The sequence below is a fragment of the Phyllostomus discolor genome, chromosome 5 (genome assembly GCF_004126475.2).
Source record: "Phyllostomus discolor isolate MPI-MPIP mPhyDis1 chromosome 5, mPhyDis1.pri.v3, whole genome shotgun sequence".
In the NCBI taxonomy this organism is placed as follows: domain Eukaryota; kingdom Metazoa; phylum Chordata; class Mammalia; order Chiroptera; family Phyllostomidae; genus Phyllostomus; species Phyllostomus discolor.
The window spans coordinates 99957666-99979477 of NC_040907.2; the positions used below are offsets into that span (position 1 = coordinate 99957666).

At 34.7% G+C, this 21812-nt stretch overlaps 2 protein-coding genes across 10 annotated transcripts in view; both read right to left on the reverse strand.

The window, feature by feature from the left end:
• CCDC138 (coiled-coil domain containing 138) overlaps positions 1 to 13408 on the reverse strand; it is a 147080-nt gene extending 133672 nt beyond the window's left edge. For 4 of the 9 annotated variants that reach the window (XM_036026626.1, XM_036026620.1, XM_036026621.1 and 1 more), the window contains exons 1-3: positions 13206 to 13406; positions 12053 to 12107; positions 6541 to 6728 (exon numbers count right to left, since the gene is read on the reverse strand). In XM_036026626.1, coding sequence (XP_035882519.1) covers positions 6541 to 6728; positions 12053 to 12107; positions 13206 to 13298 — 336 coding nt within the window. In that variant the 5' untranslated portion in view covers positions 13299 to 13406. Of the gene's footprint in view, positions 1 to 6540; positions 6729 to 12052; positions 12108 to 13205 lie in introns of all 9 variants that reach the window. The other 5 variants (XM_036026624.1, XM_036026625.1, XM_036026617.1 and 2 more) reach the window with 3 other exon arrangements.
• Positions 13409 to 15744: 2336 nt separating this feature from the next.
• RANBP2 (RAN binding protein 2) overlaps positions 15745 to 21812 on the reverse strand; it is an 88885-nt gene continuing 82817 nt past the window's right edge. Inside the window, 4 exon segments of the mRNA XM_036026627.1 lie at positions 15745 to 16930; positions 17322 to 17656; positions 17770 to 18043; positions 18717 to 18862. Coding sequence (XP_035882520.1) covers positions 16625 to 16930; positions 17322 to 17656; positions 17770 to 18043; positions 18717 to 18862 — 1061 coding nt within the window. The 3' untranslated portion in view covers positions 15745 to 16624.

The following is a 21812-nucleotide window of genomic DNA, read 5'->3' on the forward strand; positions in this document are numbered from 1 at the left end:
AGTGGAAGGGGCTAGCAAGGGAACAGGAATAGAGGACTCCTGGGCAAGGAAAACAGGTGGGGATTGACTTTTCACAGTAGCGAGGGATGTGGTCGGGGTGAGCAATGGAGCAAAAGGCAGAACTGTAATTGAACAACAACAAAAGAGAGAGTGAACCTAAAAATGAAAAATTAAATAAATTTTTATAAAATAGAAAGAAAAACAATAAATAAAAAATGAAGTAGCCAACAGAAATATTAATATGAAAATGGGGACATGGTTGCTGTTATAGTAATTTTGTTTTTACATGTCCTAAGTATTCTTTAAATTAAACTTTTAAAAACTAAAAGTTACCTAGTAAAACAATAAAAATGAAAAGATAATATTTATAATAAATTCCTTCTTTCCTGCAAAAACAATGGTTATGAGTTTTTAAAAAACTGATTAATTCTCTCCTGTTGAGTTTTGTTTCCATATCTCAGCAAAAAAAAAAAATGCATTTTGCTATTGACTAAAATCCTACTTCACACCTCCCATGTCAAAACAATCACCAAGATCTACTGATTCAATCTTTTAAATATATTTAGAGTCTATCCCCTTATCTTTGTCCATAAGGCCCTCATCCTAATACAGAATACCATCAGATTACTACCATGCCATCACATTCTACCCTCTCTCCACTTATGATGACAGCTTTAAATACCTATATGTAAATCACTTCCAAATTTAGATGCCCATCCAGTTACTATGTTCTGACTGCCAGGATGATATATTTAAACATTTACATTATATCTCTATTTAACACTCAAACCAAATCCATTCCAATGAAAATCACAATCTTTCTCTATAAACTCATTCTTTCTCCAAGCAGCGCAAACCAGAAATCAGGGAATCATCTTAGGCACCTTATTCTTTGTATATAACATCCAATTCATTATACCAACTGTACTCAATTTTACCTTCAAAATAAACCTCTAATGTATTCATTTCCACTTCTCTGCTATCACCCTCGTCCAAGTTACCATTATTGCTCCCCTGTGCTAATACAGTAAAATATCCTATCAGGTCTCCCAACTTTCATACCTGTTCCACACCAATCCATTAATTGAGCACATATTCATTTGAGCACATTCATTTTTGAGCACGTATGTGCTATTTGAGAACATATTCATTTCTGTAATTCCTCTACTTTAAAAATCCTCAGAGTTTTTTTTTAAATCCTGAGAGTTACCTAACCACATTTCCCTTGAAGAATATGTTTTTATGCCTCTGGAGCTTCTCATACTACAATATCTCAATCAAGAATGTACCCACAACCACTGCGCTAACCCCTGCTCATCCTTCAAGGTTTAACTTAAATGTTACTTTCTCAGAAAAACTTTTGCCTGACCTCTCAATCTATCCCTATTAGGGGCTCTTATTGTAATATTATTCACTTACAAATTTGTAATTTACAGGTACTCAGAATTTATTTCTATAAGCTATGCATGGCAAGGCCCATACAGATTTTATTTAATTTTATATATTCAGCACTGAGCATACAAACACACATTAAGAGGTGTTCAAATATGTGTTGAATAAATGAAATCATGTAGTATGACAAAATGTATATACTTAATGATACCCAACACAAAAGACCACAAAGTAATTTTTAGAGTCAGATTAAACTAGAGATTAATTAAATCAGATTAATCCTTTTCACTTCATTTTTAAAAATGTTTATTGATTTCACAGAAAGGAGGAAGGAGGGAGAAGGGGGAGAGGCAAAGAGAGAGAAGGGGGCAATATCGATCAGCTGCCTTCCATATACACCCCAACCAGGGATGGAACTTGCAACCTAGGTGTATGCCCTGACTGGGAATTGAACCCCCAACCTTTTGGTGTATGGGGCAGTGCTCTAACCGACTGAGCCACACCAGCCATTCTTTTTTAAATTAAATATATCTTTCTGGTACAGCACCTATTCATGATAAAAACACATAGCAAAGTGGGAGTAAAGGGAGCATACATCAACATAACAAAAACCATACACCAGAAACCTACAGCCAATGTCATACTCAATGGGCAAAATCTAAAAGCTTTCCCACTAAGATCAGCAACAAGGCATGGATATCTGCTTTCACCACTTGTATTCAACATAGTATTGGAAGTCCTAGACACAGAGATCAGATAAGAAAAATAAAAAAAGGCATCCATATTGGAAATGAGGAAGCAAAACTGTCATTGTTTCCAGATGACATGGTAGTGTACACAGAAAATCCTACAGACTCCACCAAAAAAACTACTCAACCTAATAAGGGAATTTGGCAAAACAGTGGGATACAAAGTCAATATTCAGAAATTGCAGGTGTTTTTGCACACCAACAATGAAATATCAGAAACAGAAATTAGGGGAAAAATCCCTTGTACTATAGCAACAAGAAAAACAAAGTACCTAGAAATGAACCTACCAAGAGGCAAAAGACCTGTACTGCTCAGAAAACTACACAACTTGGAAGAAGAAATTAAGGAAGACCCAGATTTAAATGGAAGCATGTATCAATTCATGGATTGGAAGAATTAACATCATCAACATGTCCATACTACCCAGAACATTTTATAGAGTCAATGCAATCCCTATTAAAACATCAATGACAGAGTTATAGAACAAACATTTCAAAAAGTTATATGGGACCATAAGTGACCTTGAATAGCCACAGCAATTTTGAGAAAGAACAGAGTTGGAAGGACCACAATACCTAATATCAAACTATATTACAAAGCCACTGTAATAAAAACAGCCTGCTACTGGCATAAAAGCAGACAAACAGATCAACGGAACAGAATAAAAAGCCCAGAAATAAACCCAAGTTTCTATGATCAGTTAATATTCAACAAAGGGGCAGCAGCATAAAATGGAGTAAAAATAGCCCCTTCAACAAATGGTATTGGTAGGTCCGGACAGCTACATGCCAAAAAAAAACCACAAAAAAACAAAAAAAAACCCCAACTCGGCCCTGATTGGTGTAGCTCAGTGCATTGAGCACAAGCAGCAAACCAATGGGTAGCTGGTTCAATTCCCAGTCAGGGCACATGCCTGGGTTGCAGGACAGGTCCCCATTAGGGGGCGTGCGAGAGGCAACTAGACACTGATGTTTCTCTTCCTCTCTTTATCCCACCCTTCCCTCTCCCTAAAAATAAATAAAATCTTTTATTAAAAAGTTAAAAAAAAAAAAACTAGATCACCAACTTGTACCATACACTATATTAAATTCAAGGTGGATAAAAGACTTAAATATTAAGTCATAATACCATAAACATCCTAGAGAAGAACATAGGAAAATCTGTTATTCCATGCAGCAACATTATCACTGATATGTCCCCTAAAGCAAGGGACATAAAGGAAAGAATAAACAAATGGGATCTCATCAAAATAAAAAGCTGCTGCACGGCTAAAGAAAACAACAGTAAAATGAAAAGGGGACCAATCATATGGGTAAATATATTTGCCAATGATACCTTGGACAAAGGTCTGATCTCCAAAATATATAAAGACCTCACAGAGCTGGCTGGTGTGGCTCAATGGATTGAGCACCAGCCTGCGAAACAAAGGGTCACTGGTTCGATTCCCAGTCACAGCACATGCCTGAATTTTAGGCCAGGTGTTGGGGTCCGCCCTGCCTGGTGTCAGGAAGCTATAACCCCCCATGACTTAGGCTGAGTGAGAGACCTCCAGACCAGGAGCCACTAAGGAGACAAAACTTACTTCCCTGGCATGAACCTGCCTATTCTGTGCCTGGCCTCCTATGCTTGATCAGTTAGCCAATGACGGGTAAGATTTCCCACAGAGGGAATCACCTAAGACAGGCATGATCACGAGGAGGCCTCAGGGCAGAGACTCGGGGCTGTGAAAATGAAGGGGTGATGGACATCAACCCCTGCCCCCTCGGCTTTGTCAAAGCCTGAGCCCTTGTTCTGAGATGTGAAAAATCCAAGTCTCCTGGCTGCCTTTGTCTCCTCTGCCTGACTCAGGCCTGCGGAAATAGCAGGGGCAGTGCAGTCCAGACCACAGTCGTCGGACCCCGGAGGTAATCAGGCCTAGTACACAGAATATGCAAGATCCTGTGAGATGTTTGCTGGAGGATGTTGTTAAATGAGAATTTGAAGGCACAGACAGGAAACCAAAACTAGCCCTTTGAGCCCTGTTGTCCTTTCAAATGATAAAACTCCAAACTTTGCCCAGAATCACAGTGGGAGTTCTGTCAGTCCCTTTGAAAACTACCTATTCCTTTTGATCTTTCCTGCCAGACTGTGAATCCACAAACTGTGTCTGTTTTCTTAATAAAAACCTGCTTGTATGAAAAAATGAGGCGCTCTCCACTAGAGAGAGTAGCCATTCATCCCTATTTCCCCACAGGACCTGGTTGTCTCTGTGTATGTTTTTCTTGTGTTTCCACGAGCCATCCACAGCATTCCGCAATCACTGCAGGCCAGAGGTCATGTGAGCCAGGTCCCCAGTAGGGGGCATGCCGAGAAGCAATCACATGTTGATGTTTCTCTCCCTCTCTTTCTCCCACCCTTCCCCTCTGTCTAAAAGTAAATGAATAAAATCTTTTGCCAAAAACAAAAAACCTCACATGACTCTACTCAAGGAACACAAACAACCCAATTTAAAAATGGGCAAAGAACCTAAATGGACACTTCTCCAAGGACATACAGAGGTCCCCAAGACATATGAAATGATGCTCAGCATCACTAGCCATCAGAGAGATGCAAATTAAAACCACAATGAGATACCACTTCACATCGGTGAGATAAACAAATCAATAGACAAGGGTTGGAGAGGATGTGGAAAAAAAGGGAACCCTAGTTCACTGTTGGTGGGAATGCAGACTGGTGCAGCCACTATGGGAAACAGTATGGCATTTTCTCAGAAAACTAAAAATGCAACTGCCTTTTAGCCCAGCAATACCACTGTTGGGATTATACCCTAAGGATCCTGAAACACCAGTTCAAAAGAACCTATGCACCACAATGTTCATAGCAGCACAATTTACAATAGCCAAGTGCTAGAAGCAACCTAAGTGCCCATCAGTAAACGAATGGATCCAAAAACAATAATACATTTACACAATGGAATTCTATGCAGCAGAAAGAAAGAAGGAGCTCCTACCTCTCACGACAGCATGGATGGAACTGGAAAGCATTATGCTAAGCGGAATAAGCCAGGTGGTGAAAGAGAAATACCATATAATCTCACCTATAATGGAACCTAATCAACAAAATGAAAAAGCAAGCCAAATATAAGCAGAGATATTGAAATAAAGAACTGACAGTAATCAGAGGGGAGCGGGGAGTGGGACAAAGGGGAAAATAGAGGAAGGGCCATTGAGGAACATGTATAAAGGATACATAGACAACACTAAAGGGGGTAGGTTTTGCGGATGGGAGGCAAGGATGGGTTAGGCAGGGTGGCATGGTTGGGGAAAATGGAGACAAGTGTACTTAAACAACAATAAAAACAAATAAATAGATGAATAAATAAAATATACCTTTATTTTTTAAATTAAATATACCTTTATTGTGTTTATTGAAGATCACTGGTATATCTTTAAAGCCCTGCTTATTCTTTTTTTATCCCATAATATATTAGCAAAGGAATCTTCCAAATGCAATAAATTTTTATTTTGTCACTCTTTTGTTTAAGAACCTGTACTACCACTATTCACTATTTTCTTTCCCAGACAGACTAAATAATTCACAATCTGACAAATTACTCCTTTCTAAAAACCCCCAACTTCCAATTCCAAGGAAAAACCCCTAACCTTCCTTCCAAGGAAGGACCTGGAATGCCCTTCCCAATCCTCTCCCTTCTCTTTAAATTCTATATCTCAGTCATATACCAAGCTAAGTATCTCCTTGAACTTTTCCCCAGTGATTTTAGGCTAGACTAATCTTTTCTAAATGCTATGGTAATTATTATCTGAATTTAGACAAAATGAGATATTCATTGTTAAAAAATGTTTACTCCACGTATATAAAAATATATTCTGAACTAGAATTTCAAGACAAATTATATATTACATGTACTTTGATTCATTCTGTACTCCTATCTGGTGGACACTTGATAAACTCATTAATTACCTCCTTTAGAAAAAAAGCCCCTGAAGATAAAGGCCAGTTATCTAAACTGAATATTAGTAAGAGTTGTCAAGAGAACTGCTTACATATACATATTTAACGCAACAAATCTAGAACAACCACTTCAAAAAGCATGCTTTACCAGCAAATTTTATTTCTTAAACAAGGACTGGATGAAACTGGAATAAACAAAACATAAGATAGTCTGAAATTTAAAAAGTACCCCTACATATAAAAACACCACTGTTTATATTTTTCTCTCAGCCATACATTTTCCTCTCCAATTGTTCTTATAAATTGTGTTGGTTCCCTTCTGTCCTTGTCTTGACAGACATATCAAAAACAATAAAAATGAAATGCCTTGTAGTATTTAAATGTTGCAAATGTTGGTGTTTGGAACATAAATACTCCTGAATTCTCAAGCCAGTATTTAGTTCTTACCTGCAGTTTCTGATGAATTTGGAATAATTCATCATATATCTGATTGATCTGATGTGGAAGTAAACTCTGCTTATTTGGTGCTTTAAATGTTGGAGAGCTGACATGTTTCAAAGGAGAGTAACTTGCACCGCTACAACATTCAGTCCAATTTCTTGAATTTGAGGCCAAATTAGATGGCCAGGCAACTGCTAAGAAAATATAATTTTATTTATAAACTTTATTAATTTAGTTTTAAATATTTGCAGATCGGGTAACTCTTCAGGAAGAACTATTTTAAATTTGAATTATACAATTGTATTGTTAAAGTTTCAAGTAATGTATGCAGAAAGAAAGAATGATAAAGCAAAGGTAATAAAATGTAACATTTAGAAAATTTGGATGAAGGCTACACCAGATTCTTTGTGCTCTTTTTGCAGCTTTTTGTTAAGTCCCTAGGCCAAGAAATATAGTTACCTCAGAACCTACTGATCATATATTCCTATCTCCTAATGCAAATATAGTACTAATCATTGCTTCACTTCTTTTTAATTTTTACTCCCTATATAAATGGGCTTTTTAAAACTGTTTCTAGCTTTATACAGTGTCTATAATTTTATAATCATAAAAATCATGTAATTTCTATAGGCTTCTCCTTTAAATAATGTTTTTTCTATTAATACCAGAATTACCTTCACTGCTTTATTCTATTTTATATTTTTATATCCCAGAAGAGATGCACAGAAGTAATCAAGTACTCTCAAAATACTGCAGCCAAAGAGGAGGGTGCCATTTCTGATTGCCTCTTTCCTTGAAATCCTAACAGAACTATCCAGCCAGGCACATAGATATCAACTATTAGTTCAATGTGAAGAAAGGCATACATTAAGTAATCTGGAATATTTTCTTGAAATATTAAAAGATTCATCAATTACTACACCACAATATTTTACTCACTTCCTAACAAATACTGGCATGAAAAAGAAGTAAATTATAATAAGTATTTAATAGATTAACTTTCATTAGTTTTGAGAGTTTAGGAATACTACTGGAAAATAATGAAGGGTTTGTTTTTCTTTTACTTCAGTTTAATAATAAGCACAGTAACTATCTCATAGCTTACAAAAATTCAGAACATAGAAATATAAATGCCCCAGGGACAAGTTTTACTACTATGGTGTAAGCTTTATGTGCACTATCTCACATAGTTACTGTTGAAAGGGCTAATCTAAAATGAATACTTATTTTACCTTCTATTTTTTTTAAAACATTGCTTGGTTATTTTGAAGCTATTAACTCTATGACCAGTTTCAATTAACTCTTCTTTTGTTTCCCTTTGCTCCAAATTATGAAAAGAATTCAGTTCATCTAGGATTTAAAAAATATATATATCACAGCATTCTGGAAGTTTACAATAGCATTTTAAGAAGATAAAACTGCTTTTTAAATATTAATGGCATCACAATCAAGACAAATGTTACAAGTAAACATTTTTTTAAATGCAGAAAGGAAAAATATTTTTTAAAAAGTCACTGATACTGAAAACTCAACTATCTTCCTACATACATAAATGTGCTTAACTGAAAACTGCATTTACCTATAGAATGCTTTACTACTGGCAATCTTTAATTCCTAATACTTCTGTGTGACAGATATAATAGTATCTGTTATATCTATCATTTTAGCTAAAAGAAGTATTGTTTAACATGAGAAAACTAAACCCTAAAGCATTTAAATAACTAGTAAAAGGTGGAGAACTAGACTCCAAAGTGTTCTCAACAAAAAGATTATCTCAAATTAAAATTTCTCAAGCAATACTGTTCAAAAGGAATATAGTGCATGTCACATAAGGTAATTTAAATTTTTCTGGTAGACACATTAATCACATTAAAAATATAAAAAGAGGTGCAATTTTAACTATGGTATTTTTAACCCAGTATATCTAAAAGATTATCATTTTAATATGTAATCAATGTTTAAAAATTAAGTTATTTTAAATTCTTTAACTCATCTCCTCAATCTGATGTGTATTTTAGACTCCCAACATACTGGGTTGGCCAAAAAGTTGATATGGTTTTTTCCATACAATAAAAGACATATTTTTCATTTTCACCAATAATTTTATTGATTTGGACATGTCTTGATTTGTTCACTATCAACTTCAACTGGTCTATCTGACTATGGAGCATTATCTAGCAAGAAATCTCCAGCATGAACTGTCACAAACCACTTTTGATGCATTTGATCAGTCACAACACCTTCTCCATACACTATAGAAATCCTTTTTGGCATCAGCTGGGTTTTTACCTTTCTTGAAATAATAAAGCATAATGTGCCAAAAATGTTGCTTATCTTCTTCCATCTCCAATATTAAAATGGTTACACAAAAACTCACCAATTTTGATAAGCTTTATTTTAAATGTATGCTGACATGACAGCTGTCACCATACAACCTAAAAAAAATTGTTTCAAATGGAGTTAAAGACAACTAAAGCTGCTAGAGCCATCTTATGGAAAAAAACCAAATGAACTTTTTGGCTAACCCAATGCCTCAATTCAGATAAGCCTATTTCAATTACTCAACAGCCACAAATGGCTCCTGTGCTGGACAGTACTATAATTCTAGACTAGATCATAACTAGGGGTTGTGAAAAAACTGTCCCATGTTATAAAAACTTTCATAGTCCAAAAGCTTCAAATTGTAATTTGAAATTATACCCGGAAACAAAAAATTATAAAACTATCTGTTAAATATAAGCAAATAATTTCTAATTACTCACAGTTACATTAAGGCAATTTTCACTTTCCTTACTCTATAGTCAATTTACCTCATGTACAAATCTTGAATCCATATCAACTATCTTACTTTGAGTGCCAAATAGTAATGACAATGATGATAGTAGCATATTTAATAGCTTTCTATATACTGAATACTGTTCTAAATGCTTTAAGTAGAGAATCAAGCAATTACATTAAAAAATTCAAGCTGCCAAATATCAATTACCTTAATAATATATGATATTTTAGGTACAATTCTCTTTTATTTCCTCTCCAGAATTATCTCAACATTTTATTTTGTATATATACATATCTTTATGATATATATTTCAAAGTGTTTACTCCTCCTTGATACCCATAACAATTCCTTCTGTCACACATTTTTGGCATTTAATAAAACTCAGTTTGGAATTTTATTTCACCTTAGCTTCTAGTTTTTATACCTGTTCTACCCAGGGTAAAATCTCCTGCACGAAACTGCTAAACCCCTCATACCCCAGGACTATATTATACATATTTTGTAGTGACCATCTCCCCAGACTGACTTCTTCAATCAATACATCTCTCTCCCTCTCTCCGTCTCTCTGTCTCTCTCTGTCTCTGTCTCTCTTTTTCCTCTGTATTTCTCAACCTATCTAAAATCAATTGCTTACCACACTACTAGATACACGTTATTCAGCAGTCTCCAGACTGCTTATGTTTCCTCTCAGGGAAAAGCAAACACATAAATTATCCATCCTTTGCCCTTTCTCAGTTTTCTGAAATACTGAAGGGACAGCAAGAATAAGGACTTAGGGTACTTTACTAGTTCATATTGAAGTGCTTCAATGAACTACAAGGTGGTATCGTGGAATGCTTTCTTTTATCAGAATACCATCTTAATGAGGAAATAATTTTATCTCCAGATGAGTAGACAGCCAACTCGTCCGTTAACAATAAAGAAAATAGCTGCCCTGGCTGGCATAACTCAGTGGATGGAGTGTGGGCTGTGAACCAAAGCATTGCAGGTTCAATTCCCAGTCAGGGCACATGCTTGGGTTGCAGGCTATGGCCCCCAGCAACCGCACACTGATGTTTCTCTCTCTCTTTCTCCCTCCCTTCCCTCTCTAAAAATAAATAAATAAAATCTTTTTAAAAGAGAGAGAATTGAAAAAACGGTTAAAAAAAAAGAAAATAGCAGAGATAACTTAGTAGGATCAAATATTAATGATCTCATGCTAGTGATCTCAATGAGATCCTAAAGATAAAACAGCAAAATTACTTTGAGGATTTCTTACCTCTCTCTTTCCTTGATACAAACTTCAAGAAAACAGGCATCAAATCTTGTATTTTACTTTGGCACATTCCTGATTACAAAATGCTCTTTCATCCATTACCTTAGTTTATCCTAGCAACCCTTCAAAGCAAGAAAGCTTTTCATTTTATTTTAATGGTTTGGAACCTAAGAACTAAATAAGTTGTCTAAATTTTCCAAGTAACACAACCAGCAATTAGAAGGAATAAAATTCAGAATTAAGCCCTCTTTCTACCTCATAATACCTTATCAGTCCTCAAATATTAAACATTTTATTTTTAACTTTATATACTTTAAACACTAAGATTTATTTAATAAATTGTTAGCCTATATCTAAATTCAGTGAAAAAAAAAGGAAAAGAGAGCTTCTCTGATAAGTTAGACATACTTTTAAATGTACACAGCCTTCTCTAACACTTATTTTTATACCCTCAGAAATCTAATGACCTATACTTCTCAGTTATATTTACTCAGAAAAAGAACTGTTGATCAGCAGATAAAGAAATACTAAGAAAACCCTGATGGACTCCAACTCTTATCTGATTAACCTTTTCTGAAATCCCTTACCTACCTTTTCCTTCTCCCTATAAAAAGATTGGCATTAGGTAAGATGTTAGATGGTTTTTGAGGGTACATACCCACCTTCTCAGATCATTGGCATCTGAATAAAGAACCCATAAAGATTCAATCCTTGTCTCTACTTACTGGTTTAGGTAGTAACTGGTAGCACAAATGCCAACTTTTCCAGTTCACTAGGAAGTTTTAGAGCAATTTTCAAAATTAAAATTCAACCTTTTATTTTGAAGATACTAGACTCAATAATAACTGGAATATTTTTTCATACTGGAAAACTTTCTGAAGAATGTTACAAAATTTCAAAATAAAGTAAGTTTGAAAAAATGAAATTCCTTAATCCAACATCTGATGAACTTTTAAAGATATTAACTACTATTTCTGCTATAATTACCTCAAAGTTCAATCATTATACTTACTAGTAAATACACTGCCTAAGATATATCCACACATCAAAACTCTAAAGGTTAGCCCAGAGTGGTGTGGCTCAGTTGGTTGGGCATCATCCTGCAAATCAGAAGGTCACCAGTTCAATTCCCTGTCAGGGCAAATACCTGGGTTTTGAGTTCTGTCCCCAGTTGGGGTCCATATGAGAGGCAACCTATAGATGTTTCTCTCTCACATGGATGTTTCTCTCCCTTTCTTTCTCCCTTCCTTCCCCTCTCTAGAAACAAAAATCTTTTTAAAAAAATTTCAACATGATTTTTAAAGACAGCTTACACATTCACCCCCAAAATCAAGATTACTATTAGCTCATTACAAAACTGAAAAGAGCCTATTATCACAAGACATCTGGCAATATCTATTATGTCTAAACTTTATTTAAAAAGTCCTTTCTCTCAAATTAAATTTGTTAAAACCCCAAATATACAAAATCCTCTATTGGCTTACCTGGTGAGGTTAGAGATTTCTTACATTTAGCCTGATCAAAATCTGAAAAAGCATACTAAAAAAGAAAAAAGATAACATTTAATGTGTATACTAAAAATCAACTTACTGTCACAAAACAGTTCTCTACAAATTATGCATGTATTACAAAGGTTAGCCTTTAATCTCACCAGTAAAGAAATCTGGTAGGCACCCCCTTAACCAAGTAATCAAAGTTAACATCACCAACAATGGGACAAAGCAACATGTGCGTCGTGATGAGCACAGCAAGCCACTCATTATTCATGCAGTATTGCTGCCAAAAATGTATAACCAGTATCTAATCATGAGGTATCATTACACAAATCCAAACTGCGTGACATTCTAATAAATAATTGTCCTACGCACAGAACCCATTCCAAATTAAAGGCAATAGTAAAAGAGAAAACCAAATGCAATGCTCATTTTTAGATTATATCTGCATCAGAAAAAAAAGTGTTTACAAAGGACATTACTGAGATAATTGGTAACATTTGGATATGAAATACATAGTATTGTAGCAATGGTTTAAGTGTTCTGAATTTATTACTCTGGTTATGTAAGACAGTGTTCTTATTTCCAGGAAAACACACGTATTTATATTTGACAGTAAAGAGTCACAATGCCTGCAAATTACCCTCCAATAGTTCTGGGAAAAAAATATATATATGGAAAGGGAGTCAAAAACAGGGAGAACAGTAAAGTTAATATGGCGAAATGTTTAACAATGATAAGTACAAGTGAAGGGTACAAGAGTATTACTCTGGCAACTTTTTCAAAGTTTGAAATTATTTCACAATAAGTATTTTAAAGGTACTAAAATGTTTTTTGAACTCCATTGAAGTCACTGTAGACAAAAGTTCAAAAATACTTTCACAGTGACATAGCACAATTGGTAGTACATAAACCTTCAAAAGCTTTGGTGAAGAAACCTGTTAGAAAACTTGCTTTCCCATGTATGTGGCATTACCTGCCACCCATTAACATATCTGCAGTCGAGCGATACTCTCCCCTCAGTCTTTCATTGGACCATTTTTATGCTGAAGGCCCAGGCGAGCAGGTGCCAGGCTATTTCCCGCTAGCAGGAACCCGCCCACCGACCCGGAAACTGGGCGGAGGAGGACTTCCGAGGCCTCACCTCCGCTGAGCAGCAGCCCCCTAATCCGTAGCGGCTTTTGAGACGCTCTACAGCGAAATCCTGTCCAGGTGGTTTGACAAGCCTTGGCTCCATTGTGCGAAGCTACCGTTGTCTCCCCGGGAACACCGTTCAAAACTGAGGCAGTACGCGCAGGCGCAGAGCTCGCACAGCGGAAGTGCGTCACGAAGCAGGACACAGCCTGGTTCTCGCGTTAGGAGACGGGAGTCTGAGGTGTTATCTTGTGTATATTGAAAACGTCTTAGTGTTATGTTCACTTACTGTTTTCTTTATTGATGTGTTACTTAGAGTGATAAATGGTGTTTAATCTTTTCAGTCCATTTTCCTCTGCCGTGCCCTAACTTAGGTTGCACTCAGGAGACCTGGTGCGGCCCCTAATTCGAGCTTCAGGGCTCCAGGGCCAGGGTCCTGTATCTCGGCAAGTCTCACGAGTACATGGCAATGCATACAACACTGGGGCACACCAGAATAGTCTGAACCTGACTGGTAGGATCCCACCCTGACCTGGGCCATATTACTGTTCTCGCGGGAGGACATGCTCATTAATTCTAGAAAGGGGAGAAAGGATGAAATATTGGTATGTGAAATATGGATGGGTTGCCTCTCTAGCAACCCCACTGAATGCAACCTAGGCATGTGTCCTGACCAGAATCGAACTGTAAACTTTTTGATGTAGGAAGGTTGCTCCAACAACTGACCTACCCGGCCAAGGCCTGAAGCATGTATATATTTAGTGTGCTTTAGACATAATAAGAGTGGCTTTTGCTAACTGTAACATTAAAGAGGGGCAAAATCAAGAATTTATCTTACTACAAAGCATAGCGATTTCAAAAACTATCTCTTCACCTTCCTGCCATTCGCTGGTGTTTCCTGTGGAGACACAGGGTGTTAACAAGCAGTATTAGAGTGTAAGTGTAAGCTTCCTGAGCATGATTTTTTAAAAAATAACTTTCTTCAATGCCCAGGACAGTGCATGTCATTGTCACAGTATGTCAACCTAATTCAGAGACTAAGTTGAACAAGTAAATAACCACTTAATTTCTCTCATTTATACAACAATGACACTAGTATAATGCTTTACCACTCTAAATAGTATTCACCAGTATGTCCAGACTAACAATTACTAGAGTCTGCATTATATTTAAATTTCCTCAAATGCCAAATATTTTTTATAAGATCAGTATTTTAACTAGTTTCCTGAAATATATTTAAACCAATATTATTTTGCTATAAAGTATTATAGTATACAAATGAGTTTCTTTATATTCTATCTTTAAGCAGAATTTGAGCCAATATAAAAATCACACATTTTTCTAAAAAGACATTAACATGTGCGTTTATGTCACATCAGCAGTTAAATAACAAAGAGAAATCACAAAGCCGTTTCCTGAATTATGACAGTCTTTCTTAAAAATGCCTCGAGGCACTTTTAAGCATTTTTGTAATATCAATACTGGAAAAGGCAGTTTGCTAGTCATTTTTAATCAAATTTTTGATCAAGGTGTGTTTTTAAATTTCTTTAATTCAAAATTGAAGTGCTTTAGGATAGCACTGATTTCTTTAAAAAAAAAAAAAAAAAAAAAGGTGCCCCTGCTGGTGTGGATCAGTGGACTGAGTAACCAACCTGCGAACCAAAGGATGGCAGGTTCGATTTCCAGTCAGGACACACACCTAGGTTTCCACAAGGTTCCCAGTAGCGGGGTCACATGAGGCAACCTCACATTGATGCTTTTTTCCCCTCTTTCTCCCTGCTTTCCCCTGTAAAACTAAAGAAAATCTTTAAATAAGTAAATAAATAAGCACTTGCCTTTACTTGGATGTTCTAAAATCAGGACAAAGGCATTAGCTGTCCCAGCTGAAAAATTCAACACACTTTACAGCAACTTATAGTACTTAAGTTTCCAAAGGAGCCAATTCTTACTATTAAATAAATGTACATGCATGTAGTCCATTGTTCTCTTTAAAGTTCATATAGTTCTCTGATACACTGGAGTAGGTTTATTTCAGTTACCTGGCTTTATGGCCAAGTGGGTTTAGTGATGGTATTCCATCCTTCATTACTCACACAAGCCACACATGCCACCCTTCTCAACTGGAGGTAGAACAGAACAGGTACTTACTATAGGATAGACTATTTCCAAATCACTATAAACAACAGAATAAACCCAACTATCCTTTACTAAATACGAGTTCACTGGAAAGAACACAGGAGGGTCAAGGCAGCCACTCTTAGTGACTGGAATGACGAAACTACTTAAGATTTTTGTGCTCTAACTAGCTTCTTTGTAGTTCTATATTGAGCGGGTTGATGAGAACATCCCCCTTTTTAGCAGTCTAACTTTTGACACTAGCCATTTCCAAGTAAGTTTTCAGTGTATATCAAACTTGAAATAAGTCACTTCCTTGGGAGCTCTGGAAATTATGTGGCAAAGCTGTTTACAGACCTTTAATTGTTCTCCTCACTTTGGTTCTAGAATGAGCAAACAATTAGATGCACAAGTAATAAATTTTTAAAATGGCATGGCTGTTAACAATTGTCACTTTATTTTTGCTACAAAATTCACCAGAAAAAAGTACTGCAACAATCTAGTATAAAGCAAATCTTTAACCAAAGAACATGGTATAGACCTTTTTAAAATAGTCATACTTTATCACAATAACTGTAAGGAAATATGCAAGTTCTATTAAGAACCAAGCTGCAGTTTGAGGTAGTAGAAACAGATGACAGAAAATTTTTTTAAAATCTAAGGAAATACTCAACTTGTTTAAAATGTAAAAGTTAACTTAATACCTTTGAAAGGGCATAAGAAGCTACATATCATTTTAAGAAAAGATACTCTACTTAGAAGTTAACTATACAGGAGGTGCAAGGATTATAGAAGAGCACTTTGGTTAAGTCTCTACCATATGGGCTCTACCCCATTCATAAATGAGTCTCTATACATAATTGACCACACTGATAGTTAAAATTACCAAATATTATTTTCAAATCTAAAATAAAAATTATCCAAGTTTTGGTCCCTTTATTCAAATGGTAAGTATATCCATGCATTAATCTGGTATCTTAAAATGAATTATTGTTTATATAATATTCTTTTAATGGTATGAGAAGATCTATTGCTTTTAACAAGATTAGTATTATTCCATTTTACTACAGATAGCTCAGGAGTACATAAACACAAGTACACCTGAAATAAACCAGTGTTTAAACTTTTATTTCACACCATGCAAGGTCAATTATAACACATTAAAAAGTAACAACAGCTATAAGCTGCAATTTTACATTTATACTTTGGAAACCTCCATTTTCAAAAGCTGAACATAATTACCATACTGTCATAATAGCTAAGCTTCAATTCAACTGTTTATACAAGTAAAATTTACTAAGAAAAACAATGATTTTATATCTGTCCACATTCTATGATAATAATTCTTCGGCTAACAGATCCATTAGGAGAACCAAATGATTCAATCTTTTTCACAGTATCCATGCCATCTTTAACAAATCCAAATACTACATGCTTAAAGTCCAAATGTTCTGCTTTATTCAGTGTTATAAAAAATTGAGAATTATTGGTATCTTGGCCTCGATTAGCCATCGATAGTAAGCCAGGACCAGTATGTTTCACATGAAAATTTTCATCTTCAAATTTATCTCCATAAATGGACCGTCCTCCTGTTCCATCATGTTTGGTGATATCTCCACCCTGAAAAAATTTTTTGATTAATAGGCATCCTGAATAAAATATTAAAATACACACAGGACTAACTTAACCACTAAAGGATAAGTCCTAAATGCCAGATTGCTTGAGAAATGTAGTTTGAAAACTAGGAAATATCCATTTTTAAAGAAGATGAAAATTCAACAAGTCTTTTTCCCACCCTCAATTTAATAGCAGGTTTAAAGTATTAGAAATTTCAACCACTTTATGTTGAAAGTTTTTGCGGGGGTAGAATGCTGGGTTGGCAATACCAACTAATGTGTGGAAAAGCTAAAGAAATCTTAAGAAAATTACAAGTGAGGAGAAACACTCAAATTCCCCAGTTAGTGTGGTGTACTTTTCTAGGCTTCAGTTGTGATACATAGTCAATACTTACTTGGCAAATGAAATCTGGAATTACTCTGTGAAAAATGGAGTTCTTGAAACCAAAACCCTTCTCTCCAGTGCATAGCACTCTAAAGTTCTCAGCAGTTTGAGGAACAATGTTTGAAAATAATTCCATGGTTATACGTCCTAGAGGTTCATCATCTGCACATACATCAAAGAACACCACAGGATTTGTCTCCTTTGATACTTCTGCTGTCAGTGATTCCTGTTCTTTCTGGAGTTTCAATAAGTTCTGTTGACATTCTTCAAATTTTTTCTTAAAACAATCAGCCATTTCTTTAGTTTTAAATCTCACTGCAAGCTGTTCCACTTTGGCTTCTCCATCTATTAAACAACAACAACACAGTACAATGACCTCAGTATCGCAATAACTGTTTGTATTTGTTATAGATTTTAGAAACAAAGCCCAAAAACTGAAAAGTAGCATTTGAATGTACCAGCATAATCCGAGGCAGTCCAAACTAAAGCATTGTTTGAAACATTTAAGGGCTTCAATTCCATTGTTTTGGTAATTACATGGTTTGCACACACTTTAAAGACTTGGTCTCTTCTCATTAGGATACGATAGTAATTCTTCAGTGTATGCCAAAGAATCTTAATATCTCCAACACCACGCTCCTTCCACTGACTGACATCTCGATCCCATCTATAAAGTTTGGCTCTCTCTTTAAATAAAACTTCTTCATCTTCTTCTCCAGATTTTACTTCTACCTATGATAGATGAAAAATAAAGCTGCTGCTTATAACATACATCCATAACAATTTCTAAAGATTCAAATTCCTAAAAATATGCTCTTTGTAATGACATTGACAGAATTTCAACTACAATATCAAAATAAATGGTAATATCCTAGGGCTAGAATACATCTGATTTAGGTAAGGCAGGAAAGACCTGATTTGTCATTAAATATTTTTCTTTTATATAGTAATCTTCCTTTTGAAAATTATATCCTAAGAAGAGTTTTCAAAAAGTTGTTCAAGAGAAATATTAACTACTGCTTCAGGTTAAAAACTGACCAAGGAACTTGTCTAAAACAATGTTCTTGTCCTGAAAATGCAGTTTATTTTTATAGATAGGACTTTAGCAAGTATGAGCATAGGTATTTTTGCACCCAGAATTATGTTACAAACATGAACATGATATTCTAACAAAAAAAATTAGCTCTTCCCAATGATTTTGTATATAATATGCCAAACAATATTTATATATAAATTTTGAAAAGTAGACAATTTTTACTTAAAGGCTGAACTTCTAAAAAATAAAGAGTTTTCATTTGAGATTGTAAATATTCTAAAAGAAATGCAAACAAGGTTAGCCCTACAACTCAAGTTTTAAACCTAAAATATGAAGTTACCAGTAAGAGTTTCATTCTTTATATTTTACCTCTGGTAATGAGACTATTGGTTCAAAATGGATATCTTCATTATAAACTACTTCTTCATCACTACCATTTTCTTCTTCACCAACTTTACTGGTTGACTGTGTTCCAAACACAGTTGCTCCAGTATTGGCCCACTGGAAATTTTTATCTGGTGAATAAATCAGAGTATTTAAACAGTTACAAAAACTTATAAAAGTTTTCATAAACTTTTAATCCTCCAGTTAGATTATTTCATCAATGCATTAAATATACAATGATGTGACATATACTTCTGGTTATAAAGTTTAAAATTATTTTATTATATAAAGGTAACCCACATAATGAGTACACAGTATATTTAGTAGTTTATGCTTAGAGATACCAAGATTATATCATTTGACCCTTAGGTAAACTTCATGATACTAAACCACATAAGAACTTTCAAGTAATGAAGCAGGTTCTTAAAAGTACATACCTTCAAGTTCTCAAAACTTAGCTCAGCTCCAAAGGTAGTTTATTTTATAAGACATTTTATTACATGAGAAAAATAGTTTTGAACCAAAAAATGTCCTCAAAGAGTCCAAATATACTACTTCTAAATTAGTCAAAGCAGACTAAAATTATGTTTATACTTCTCTAGCTCAACTTCCTGAAATAACTACTGTTGGAGCTGTAGATTTCTTTGCCAGGCCTTGGGAGAAGTTCACTGACTCCAACTACATCCTCAAGGGATCCTAGACTGTGAGGAGTGAAGAGGATCCTCATCCCCATGCAGAACAAAAACTACTACTCTCTTTCCCTAATACCTTGGAGAGGTGAAAACTAAAAAGTTCCTTCATCGTGATCTCAACAGAGATAACCCAGCCTGCTAATACATTCTCCACTATCTCAGGAAGGAAGCCACGCTTAATTTTTCATCACTTGCTGATGAGAATTACCTACTTAGAGAACCCTACATCTGGTGCTAAAAACACATAAAGCAAAGCAGAAAAAATGTAACAGATCATTTTAAAAGCTGGCACAGTGAAAACAGAACAAAATAAATAACTAAACCAGTAATTCCTTCTCAGCCAGATTTAATAAGGAGGAAAAAAACTAACAAGAGAGACAAAAATCCTTACAATACTGCAAACAAATGCAAGTATTTGTGGGGGGATTTCCTGAGAATAGTAACCAAGGATATAGGTGATATTCAGGTTTAGGGATCAAAAATAACTGATTTAGGACCTCCCAGGCAGAGAAACTTTAAAAATTATCCCAAATACCTTTAGAGGGTATGGCAGAAAATTTCAAAATTCCTCTAATGTGATGGTTCCTAATGCTGGGTATATAACAGAATCACACCAAGAACTTGTGTAAAATACCAATCTCTATGGTACCATTCCCAGGAACCCAATATAACTATCAGGTAGTTTGGGGAATTTTTTAAAGCTTCCAGGAAATTGTAATAGAAAGGCAGGAGATGAAAACCACTAATCACCTTCTTGGGACCTAGAGGAAGAATTCATAAAGCAAAGTATAAAACTAAGCATTTCAGTAATCAGTATCAATTTCATGATAACAGTCTAGATAACAGTACCTAGGAGGCTTCTACTTCATGTCCAAGTTTAATGAAAATACTACTAAATCTGAAGGAAACAGGATAAAATAGCAATCACTGACCAAGGCAGCAATAGCTAAGCAAGTGTTTCTTATTATTCTCTTAGTTTCCATATGAACTAATATACAACAGACATGAAATGGTTATACGCCTGTATGAAGACTTTCAGAAGAAAATAGAAAAAGAAACAAAATTAAAATAACAAAAAATGAACAGAGAGAAAAAGTAACCACCACAGAAATATGTAAGAGAAGAATTTTAAAAAATAAACAACAGAAACAAAAATTTTAAGATCAAAAGAGTCCATAAATACTAGGAACAACTAAAAAAAAAAAAAGAAACCCACATGATAGTGAAGTATATAACTTCTTAAAAAATTTAAGTCCTACAAGCTCTTAATGAAAAAGGAAAGATTAAATTCTAAATTATTAAGAAATTTACAAAAGTTTAGAGATTCCCTTTGAAAACCTATGGGATACAAAGAAAATTGATTCCAGGGGATTTACGGTTTCAAATACTATTTTGCACTTGTTGGCACAATCTTACTAAATAAAGAAAGCACTCAATACAAAAAAGTAACAAGAATTTAAAGAAAAACAACAGCAAAATCTGAAGATGATTAAAAAATACAAATAAAAAAAAGAATTGATAAAACCAAAAGCTACTTCTCTGAGATACAAAGCACAAACTTCTGTCAGCTCTAACAACAAATAAAATTAAGAAATGTAGTTTTTAAAAGAGGTTGAATAATCTCACTGAAAAATAACAAGTGATGATAAGAAGTGATGTCAGTGGGTGAGGCTTAAAGCACGTCTCTGTGATGAGATTTGAATCTTGCATATTTCACACTTTGTAGAGTATTGATATGGTACTATAACAAGCAACCTAGCACATCAATTTTTACTTGGCAGTATTTTTTGTGGAGAATTGTACCCACTATACCACTGTGTTTATTGGTTTGTTATTCTGTCATTTCAGGTTACTTAATAAATTAAAACAAAAAAAAAAATAAAGCAAGCTGACATCCATGAAGTTATAAATGCCAACATAACATAGTATCTGAAGGTAATCCTTAAAAGTGTTATATAACATGTGTTTTCTTAAGTGCCAGGAGGTGTAAAACAAGTGTAAGTATGTGATAGGGAAGAACACTATTTCTAAATTAGATTTAGTCATGTAAGTATATATCTTCAATGAATTTATTCCACAAATCAAACATTTTATACAAGAACAATTACTAAGAATGAGAAAATATAACATTCCAAACACCTGAAACAAGGAAATGGGTTTTCTACAGAAAACAGTAAAATGGACAAAAAAAGAAAAGAGAGGAAGAGGAAGAGAAAGGGGAAAAGGAAAAGAAAAAGAAAAGCCACTGAAAAAGACAAGAAAGCTGACCAATTATAAATTTAGCACAATAAATTAGCACGGACCTTTAATTAAAATCAAGGATGTTGCAAAAATAGAAAGGTACAAAATAATCTCCTTAAAAAATACAGGTGCACAAATCTTGCAATAT